Source organism: Phalaenopsis equestris, unplaced genomic scaffold (genome assembly GCF_001263595.1).
Source record: "Phalaenopsis equestris unplaced genomic scaffold, ASM126359v1 Scaffold000297, whole genome shotgun sequence".
Taxonomy (NCBI): Eukaryota; Viridiplantae; Streptophyta; class Magnoliopsida; order Asparagales; family Orchidaceae; genus Phalaenopsis; species Phalaenopsis equestris.
This window is the reverse complement of record NW_018164739.1, coordinates 1,376,894-1,387,707: the sequence shown is the minus strand read 5'-3', so window position 1 is coordinate 1,387,707 and position 10,814 is coordinate 1,376,894. Positions and strand designations below refer to the sequence as shown.

General features: G+C 34.8%; 1 protein-coding gene across 1 annotated transcript in view; it reads right to left on the bottom strand.

Annotated features, from left to right (window-relative positions):
• Positions 1-10,814, bottom strand: part of LOC110025266 (exocyst complex component EXO70A1-like) — a 46,610-nt gene that overhangs the window by 27,579 nt on the left and 8,217 nt on the right. Inside the window, exons 5-7 of the mRNA XM_020725650.1 lie at positions 6,136-6,274; positions 5,847-6,059; positions 1,550-1,755 (exon numbers count right to left, since the gene is read on the bottom strand). Of these exons, the coding sequence (XP_020581309.1) occupies positions 1,550-1,755; positions 5,847-6,059; positions 6,136-6,274 (558 nt within the window). The remainder of the gene's footprint in view (positions 1-1,549; positions 1,756-5,846; positions 6,060-6,135; positions 6,275-10,814) is intronic.

Here is a 10,814-nt window from a genome sequence, read left to right as displayed (position 1 = left end):
CCTTTCTTAACATAAGTCGAATTCTTAACATAAGTCGAATCTAAAACATCTACTCTCCTAACTGAATCATCAGATGATCGGTGTTTAATGTGACCAAATCATCTAAGTTGACTCTCTCAAATCTTGTCTGCCACTAGAGCTACCCCAACCCTTACACGGATATATTCATTATGCATTTTGTCTCAATATGTAAAGCCACTCATCCACCTAAGCATTCTCATCTGAGCAACACTTAACTTAGTTTTATGCTCTCTTTTATAGGCCAACAATCAGCGGCACAAGGCATTGCAGTTCTTACCACCATATTATAAAATTTCTCTTTAGTCTAAGCATTATTTTTCTATCACACAATAGGCCGATTCGTTCCCCCACTTCAACCATCCAAGTTGGATTCTACTAATAACATCCACATCTATATCACCATCAGTATGAACAATAGACCCGAGATATTTAAACCGTTCACTCCTTTTAATGCTTTGATCACCCACTGTTACAACTCTGTCACTATATATACTACTACTAAAATAACATTCCATGTATTTGGTTTTAGTACTCAGAAACACATATGCAAAGGCTTCGTATAGGAATGGACAAGGAAACAATACAATTGGTCCAAAGACAAAATGAATCTCATTTCCATATCATTTTGTATTTCTCTACAAATCTAATTTGTTTCGCTATTCTAAGTGGTTATTTTTTTCTGGGTAATAAAGAACTATTCATTTTAAATTCTTAGATTCAGGAATTTCTCTATAACTTAAGTGATACAATCAAAGCTTTTTAGTTGTTCTGGAACAATTAGGAGATTCTCTGGAAGAAATACAGGGTTCTGCTTCTGGTGGCAACATGCTATTGGGTGGTGGTCCCGCTTATGGGGTCAAATCAATACGTTCTTAGAAGAAATATTGGAAGATCAATCTCATCGATCTTAACCTCATCGATCTTGTAAGTATCATACCAAATCTCATCAATCGAATCGTTTTTTTGAGAAATACGAGACATCTAAGTCGAACGAGTAAAAAGATCTATTTATTGATAAGAAAAAGAAAAAACGTGAACGGTGATTGGATTGATGATGAATAGAATTCTAGGTCGCGAACAGTGATTCGATTGCTGATGAAGAAAGAGAATTCTTGGTTCAGTTTTCCACCTTAACGACAGAAAAAAGGATTGATCAAATTCTATTGAGTCTGACTCATAGTGATCATTTATCAAAGAATGACTCGGCTTAAAGTCGATCCTTGATGTAATCCAATTGACATAGAAAAATACTTGGTCAATCCTCCATCTATTCGAACAGAAGTAACAACTCTAGCATACAGATCTTTAATTACTTGAATATAAGGCATATCAACACCTTTCTTTACTCTCCAAAGAATTTTTCTTAGAACTTGGCTGAGAAAAAAATACAGCAAAGCCAAATAAAACACCTAATACAATGAAGCGACTGATGTTGTCCGGATCTAAAGCATGGAAATTAGAAGGAAGCGTAGCTCACAACAGCTAATAAGATTTGCTAGTCAAAAGTGGAAAAGAGCGCAGAACATACTCAAATAAGAACTTCACGTAGTTAATCACATAGCTAGTCAGCGGGTGCACAGTTCCATCCAGCACAGCAGTTTTTGTTGCATCTTTTTCCACTGCTTCCTCAAAATCACCAAACGTTTCTTGAGCAGTTTGGGCTAAGCGCCTTGAAAGACTATGAGCAGCATCCCGCATCTCAGAACAAGCTTTTCCTTCAAATATTGTTTCAATCTAGTATATATTTTTTTTATAAATAAGACTAAATGCATTGAAATTATTATTCACTGCAAATTGATGTAGTAATGATCAACACTAGAAATAACAATAGATTTAAAAAAAAAAAGTAATAGCTCTATCTAAGCATCAGGATAGCAATTATCCAAAAAAAAAAGGTTATAAGGATTCTCAAATATTAAGCTCACATATGCAAGTGACGTAAGTACATTGCAACTAAAACACCTACAACATCAAACTCCTACACCCACTAGCGGATTCAAGAAGGGGCCTGAAGGCGCATGGACCCGCCAAAAGGTATATATTTGTGCGCGTCAGCTGGCTCATTGGTTAGCAAAGTGAGTAAGCCCCCTGAGGTTCCAGATTCGAGGCTCGTCTTGAATAAAGCATATCATTAAATGTTGCGGATCACAAGTATATCTTGCAGTCCAAAATTTATAAATATTCTGACAAAATCTTAGATAATGTTTAGGTTAACATTCGCATTCATTTCAAAATTATTGATTTTAGATTAAACATTAAAAAAATATTCAATGAATCGTCAAAATTCTTTATGAATTCAATCATTGATTTTAAATCCTAATTACATTGAAAAAAACATCATATTTAAATATCCAAAATCAAAATGATATGAAAACTAAATTTTGAAACAGATAAAATCGTTGAAACTATCAAAACTGATGCATGATTTTGAAGCTAGTTTTCTTAAAACCTTATCAAAAAGTGGAATATATATTTTAGTCTACAAAGATCTGCATTATTCTACAAAGATAATACATATATGCACGCGCACGCGCACGCACACGCACGCGCGAGCGCACACACAGATATATATATATATAGAGAGAGAGAGAGAGAGAGAGAGATACATACATACATATTTATCTATATGTAGGTATGTATGCATGTATATATATATATATATATATATATATTAATGGCTAAGAATAATATATTCATAGAAACAGAATATTGGTGGACAAAAGGAATTGCGTTAGGTATTTAATTATTTAAATACACATCACACTTTTGGACATATCTTTCTCTCGATTAAGATAATCGTTTGCACATAAATTATTGGAGTTAAAACAATTTTTTTTATTTAGCGGAGTTGCTTATATGTCATATTATTTAAATAGTATTTAAGTAACTAAAATATATTTAATTATATATTTAATAATTATATATTTTAATTTAATATTAATTTTATATATACATATAACAATTTATGTCTTTCTTGGCATTGCGCATTTTCCATTCTATAATACCTTGTGATGATATATTAAAGTTGAAAGGTTTGAAAATCACCTCTCGTTGTTGTTTGTGTAATTCGGCAGAGGAGACTATAGAGCATATTGCATATTTTCTTCTCTTGTCCTCTTATCCCTTTTCACTATTTATATGGAGGAAGGTTGGCTTGTGGTTTGGCACTATCGTCACTCTTGAGAGGAATCTTTTGCTCACTACTATGATTTGTAATCCGGACAGTAAGCAGAAACATTTCTTGCAAATTTACCCTTACATCATACGTTGGTTTATCTGGATGGCTCGTAATGACATTATTCATGAAGGAAATGCATTATTCATGAAGGTAAGGGAAGGAAATGTCATTCAGAATATGATGGTCTTTACTAATATTATTGCATACATTAACAAGTTATGGAAAATGGAGAGTTTTAAAAAAAGTTTCTTTTCGGGCATCAATAATTTTGTCTATGGGGAATCCAGATAGGGCTGTAAATAAGCCGAGCTTGAGCGAGCTCAGGCTTGGCTCGTGTTCGGCTCGTTCAAAATAGCTCGTGTTCGAAATCGACTCGTGTTCGAAATCGGCTCGTGAACAGTGTGTTCGTGTTCGACTCGATTTAAATATTCGTGTTCGTGTTCGGCTCGTGTTCTGCTCGAAATTGGCTCGTTAAACTAAAATTGAGAAAAATATATGTAAAGTGTGGGATTCGAACCTGAATCAAATATATACAAAAGAAGACGCTAACCACATTGTCACATGAGGTGTTATGATTTAAACTTAGACATAAATATATATAATATATTATTATATAAATTCGACTCGTTTACATTCGAGCTTAAAAATTTGTTCATGTTCGGCTCGTTAGGCTTAACGAATGAGCTAAACACGAGCTGCTTAACGAACGAGCTGAACACGAGTTGTTCACGAATAACGAGCCAAATTGACAGCCCTACATACAAATATGGATGAGAGGAGGCTTCCTCATCCACCGATTTTGGTTAGATGGCGGCCACCTCCTAGGGGGTGGATTAAGTTTAACACGGATGAAAATTGGAAAGCCAATTGTACTGCTTGTGGTGGCATTGCTAGAAACTATGCAGGAAACTGTATACTTTTCTTTTCATCTCCTTCATATGTTGATACTCCAATAGAGGCTGGGGCTTGGGCCATTTTAACAGCTGCTATTATGGCTCATTTTCTCAGCTGCCATTTTATTATTTTTGAATGTGATTATCGCATCTTGGTTGATATTTTGGTTAATGGCGTCGAGGCCCCTTAGGAGATCCTTTATTACATTAAGAGAATCAAAGGTTTAATCTCCAATATGAATGTTATGTGGAGTTTCAATTATCGGGAGGGTAACCAACCCGCTAATTAGCTTGCTAATTTAGGTAGTGCCACTAATATTTGTAGGGTGGGATCTACCCCCCCTCCCTCTTTGCACATTTGTTGATTGGTGACAACATCGATGCTCCTTATATTCGTAGGGATGGTTCCTCTTAGCATATTTTCTTTGGCTGGGTGGTATGTTTCGGCCCAGGCTATTTTTTGGGCTATTTTTAATCCTCTTAACTTATCTCAGGGTGTCTTAGTTGTCTGCTATTGGTGGAGCAGACAGTATCTATACATGCATTATATGGTAGATGATTTTATAATACTTGCATGGAGGCCCAGGGCTCCATTACCTAGTATGTGATGAATAATTTGGGAGGCCCATGGCTCCATTTTTTGGTTACGGTTGAGCAGGTTTACTTTGCTACAATTTGGTGGTTTCATAGATGGTTCTTGCTTCGGGTATTGGCTTGGGGAGTTTATGTGGAGAGCTGGTATATGGGACTTATTGCAGTAATTTTTTTGGGAATACTGTTGAGAATGAGTATTGGAGGTTTAGCTTTTTGCTCCAGCTTTACAACTTTGTTGTGATTGGGGTAAATCACTTCGATATGGAGGCTCATAGCTCCAAATTTATACGAGGTTTTCACTTTCTCCTGGACAGGATCGTGGCTCCTTATTTGTTCTTTGCTTTTCAAGATGGAGGGTTGGAAGAACGTAGAGCCTTACCTTTCTACATTGCTCATTTCTATTCTTTTGCTTGTTTGGTGTTTTCACAGTTTTCGAGCTACAGGTCTTGGATTTTTGGGATATGCTTGTTCATGCTATTTCTGACTTTTAAGACGTCTGATTTTGGCTTTGCTACCTTCGCTACCTTTGTTTCAATTTTTATACATGTTCATATGGAGTATACTTCATTTGTTGGGTATACGTTTTGTTTAGATACATGTAATTTTGGTTTATATTTACCTTTGTTTCATTTTTATTTCTTTTTTGAGTGGAGTTGTAATGCGGAAAGAGAAACTTCTATGACGATATGTATTTTCTTTATTTTTAGCGGGGATCCTCTTTTCCTCCAATATTTGTAACCGTCTTTGATATAAACACGTAATGAGCTATGAATAGCTCTTTTCATTAATATATATATATATATATATATATACAAACATACATATAACGATCTAAATAAACATTTTTATTTATTATTTATATTTATGTATTTGTCTTTCTTCAAATCATAATAACAAGTTTAAAAAATTTTATTTTTCTTAAAATTTACAATTAATTTTATTTTTATAATATATAATAAAAATAATAAAAAAAATGCATACATAATTCAAACTATTAATTTGAAATAAAAAATTGAGACTTTTTTAAATAGTCAAATTGTGCCCCTCTCAGAAAAAGTTTATCGCTCAGCCATACCCACACCTATAGAGAGCCAGAATCCAAATTGAAAGAAAGATAACTCAATCTTTTTGTGCAAGGTATGTGAACAAATCAAACAAACCTCAGAATGAAGCTCACGCATTATTTCATACATGTCTAGAAGCACAAACAATTTCTCTGGTGACCTCTTGCTTTTAGCTATAGCATCCCCAAAACTGAAAAGCATCAACACACTGTCTGCTGTAACTTCAGCAAAGCAGCGATCCTTAAGAGCATCGATACCATCAAAAATTTGATCACAGATTTTTCTTTCTGCAGCAAATAGGAGTTTCACCTGTTTTGAGTGTAATTAAATACATGAAATAAAAAAAAAATTAGAATATAACCCTGATATTCAAGCTAAAACTTACAGCAATTCTCATATAGTGGATCCAGTTTCCAATTTTGGCCTCTAGAACCTCCCATGGCATCTTCTGTACATCCTCTTTACTGAGCTTTTCCACACCAAGTTTCCGAAGGCTCTGTTCTAATGCTGAAGAACGAGTTTCACTGAAACCCAAAGGTCAATCAGAGGCTTTGAATCAAAAGGGGAATGAGTAAATAAGATCAGAACACCAGAAAATGTAGATACGTAAGTCTCATCAGCAATCTAACTTATGCTAAAGGATAAATTTCTGACATTTGTACGTTAGTTTTATGCCATGTGGAGAGAAAAAATTCAGTCAAATGTTAATTCTACGGAAAGAGAAGTTGAAACCGAACATTTTAATTTGACCCAAAAGATTTAGCCAACCTATATACATGTGTAAATACATCTTACCAGTTGGAAAATTATAAATTGAGCAATACCAAAAAAACACAGTTTGAGTCTAATCCTATAAGATAAGATGGAATTAAGTTATAAAACCTAACAGGGCTTGTTTAGAGCGAAGCAAAGTGAAGTAAATGAAATGAAACATCAATAATTTATGGGTTGCTTATGAGTCTACAACCGCTAGTTTGAGTTTTTAAACTTATTTTTATTTTCCCTCAAATTTAGCATCAAACCGCAACAATTCCTTTAAGCAGTATGAGGTGTAAATCCAAGATATGATGATATTATTAAAAATATATATTATGTATCAATCAGGAATAAATAAAATCAGACAGAATAAAGAGTTTTCTTCTTCGCAGTTTTCTTCTTCGCAATTTCTTCTTCGCAATGTTGCAAAGAAGGAAATATTATATTTGCACAGATTATTTCCTCTTAGCTAAATATTTAGATTAGGAATATGTATTAAAGTTATTTAAAATAGATTATACAAAATATTATGTACCTAAAATAGATTGTACAGACTATTATTTATTGGAGTGAAAGCAAAGGAAGTGAAAGCAAAGGAAAAGGCATTGGCATTGAGTCTATTTGCTCAAAATATTGACATGGTATCAAAGCTTTAATCGGTGTGAATCCTTAGAATTTTAGCTTTTGTTATTCGCTTCCTCGTCGGAGCGCTCGTTCTTGTCTTTGAGTTCGGCGGCATCTTGTCTGCTTTGTTTGAGTTCTGTAGCGATCTTCTCATTGATCGCGACAGCCGCGATCGCGACTGCTTCAAGTCGATCTTCGACTTTGATCGGACCGATCATCTGCTCCCTTCGATCGGACCTCTGGTGCATCCGCTCCCTTCAATTGTTCGCTTTGTTTGAGTTCTGTCGCGATCTTCTCATCAATCGCGACTATCGCGATCACGACTGCAATCTCTTCGATCTTCGACTGCTACAAGCCGATCTTTGACTGTTTCAACACTTTTTCCGCAACATGTCTAAAGAAGAAGTTAATATCACCAACTGTCGTAATTCGAATATTATTTTTATTAGCAACCTGAACATGTTTAGTATCAATGTATGATTGTTGGTTATGCAATAAATCAGCTATGTCAGTTATATGATTTGTGGCGCCTGAATCAACAAATCAAGGAGAAAGAACGGAAGTAATAGTTTTACGTTTCCCTTGAAGGACGAGAGCAGAAAAGGCAGAGAGAAGCATCTGTTGAACCATATCTGGTGTGACAGTTTTTTGATTATTGTCAGCAACTGTGGAAAATGTGGATGTCAATGCAGGATTGTGGGTGTCGGATACCATGGCATGAAGTCCTTGTGGTTTGCGGTTTTGGGGTCGTGTAGAGCACTCCATAAGAGTATGACCATTTGTTTGCAATAAGTATGTATCTTATTTTCACAATTCCGTGCAATATGACCAAATTTCTTACAGCGTAGCATTGCACTGGTCCCTTCCCTTTGGTCTTGGCAGCACATGTCATATTTATTATTTAAGATGATCCACCTGTTGTACTGATAGTAGCTTGTGTCGTCAATCTCTATTCTTCGCGCAGTAACCGGATCTTTGTTCAGCAACCCAGCTCAAGCAATTTCAAATTCATATCTTAGTTTCATTAAAAATTGATCACGACTACTTTCTTCATGAATAGCTTGAAGACTAGCTAAGTTCTCCTTCAGCACCTTAGCATAGATAATACCAGTATATTCGCTTCATAAATTTAGAAAGACAGAATAATATTGTTCAATTGAAAGATTACCCTGATTATAATTATTCATGTCCAGTTCCAATTGGAAGTGTTTCGCAGAATTATCTTGATTGTAAAGTATTCCCAAATTTCTTTAGCTATGCCAAAGGATCGAAAATTGTTCATCATATGAGCTTCAATAGATCCCAAAATCCAAGAAACAATCTGAGCATCATTTGCTTCCCATTGACCAAGATCTTCTGCCTCAGTAGGAGCTGCGGTCATTAACTTATTTCTTAGGACTCGAGGTTTACTCTTATGTCGCTGGTATTTTTCTTCATCGACATAACTATACGAAGGGACTCATTGCTTTGGTTGGTCTTCAAGATGGTCGTTCCACTGATACTCCTTTGGAAGTAAATGTCAAATATCAACAGAATGATGGTGACTTTCTATCTAAACCATCTCTCTATCTGGTGACTTTCTATCTAAACCATCTCTATATCGACAACTGGTTTGCAGCTTTAATTATCTGATTATTATGCGTCCTGGTATTTCATTTGTTGTGCAACAAGTTAGTCAATTTATGCAAGCACCTACATATCTCCATTTAGCACAGTTCGATGTATTGTTCGATAGTTGAAAGGTACTTCTCATCGTGGTTTGTTCTTTTCTGTGGAATCTCCTATCACCTTGACAGCCTATAGTGATGCCGATTGGGTTGGTTGTTCTGATACACGTCGATCTATTACTGGATGGTGCATGTTTCTCGACAACTTTTTAATCTCTTGGAAGAGCAAGAAACAAGATCGAGTATCTAAGTCGTCTTTGAATCAGAATATCGGCTACATCATCTGTTTGTTCCGAGATCATTTGGCTTCAGGACGTGCTGGCTGAGCTTGGTTTTCCTCAGCTTGAATTTATTTCTCTTCATGTAGATAATACTAGCGCTATCCAGATTGTTGTTAATCTCTTCTTTCATGAGCGCACAAAACACATTGAAGTAGACTGGCATTCCATTCGAGAAGCCTATGAGGATGGTGTTATATCTCAATCTCATATCACTTCTAATATTCAAAAGGTTGATATATTTACTGAGGTTCTTTCTCGACAGCGTCATCAGTTTCTTATTAGCAAATTAATATTTTCTGATCAGCTAGCATGAATTTGAAAGAGGATATCAATCAGAAATAAATGAAATCAGACAGAATAAAAAGTTTTCTTCTTCGCAATGCTGCAAAAAAGAAAAATATTATATTTGCACAAATTATTTCCTCTTAGCTAAATATTTAGATTAAGAATATATATTAATTAAGTTACATAAAATAGATTATACAAAATATTATGCACCTAAAATATATTGTACAGACTATTATTTATTGGAATGAAAGCAAAGGAAAAGGTATTGAGCCTATTTGCTCAAAATATTGACATTATGGAGTGCTGACTAATATTAGTAGTAGTGGTGAAGTGATCCAAGAGTTTCCAGAGTCTACATTTCTTCGAATTGGTTATAAAGTTACGAAGGACAAACAAAATGAGACACTTTGATTAATGTTTTTTACATAAGAAATAGTTTTAATCAACAAGATATCCGAGAAATGATAGAAAGATTAAAAAAAAGAATTGTTCAAAAAATAGAAAACTTAGAATTAGTAAAAATAAAAAAATATATAATATACAACTTTAATATATATGTTTTAAAAATCAACATTTTTATAAGATAAAATGAAACATACAACAACAACAACAAAGCCTTTAATCCCACTACGTGAGGTCGGCTACATGAATCTTTTTTCTCCATTGCATCCTATTTAGTGTCATATTTTCATTTAGTTCCAGTAAATTAAGATCATTTTTAATACAATAAGCCCAAGTCTTCCTAGGTCTACCTCTGCCTTTCTTAACACAAGTTGAATCTAAAACATCTACTCTCCTAATCGGATCATCAGATGGTCGACGTTTAATGTGACCAAACCATCTAAGACGACTTTCTCTAATTTTGTCTGTCACAGCAGCTACGCCAACCCTATCACGAATATATTCATTCCGTATTTTGTCTCTAAGTGTGGAAGCCACTCATCCACCAATCATTCTCATCTCAGCAACACTTAACTTATTATTATGCTTCTCTTTTAAAGGCCAACAGGCCAACATTCCCAACATTCAGCGCCATAGAGCATTGCAGGTCTCACCACCGTCTTATAAAATTTTCTTTTCAGTCTTAGTGGTACTTTTCACACAAAAGGCCCAAAGCATTCCTCCACTTCAACCAACCAACTTGAATTCTACTATTAACATCCTCATCTATATCACCATCACTTTGAACAACGGACCCAAGATATCTAAATCGTTCACACCTTTTAATAATTTGATCACCCAAAATCACACTTCTGTCACTAGAGCTATTACTACTAAAATTACATTCCATGTATTCAGTATTAGTTGTACTTAAACGAAGGCCTTTAGACTCCAATATAGACCTCCATAATTCAAGTTTTTCCTGGGCTTTTTCTCTCGTTTCATCCACGAGAAGGATATCATCAGCAAAAAGCATACACCAAGGTACATCCTCCTATAGATGTCCA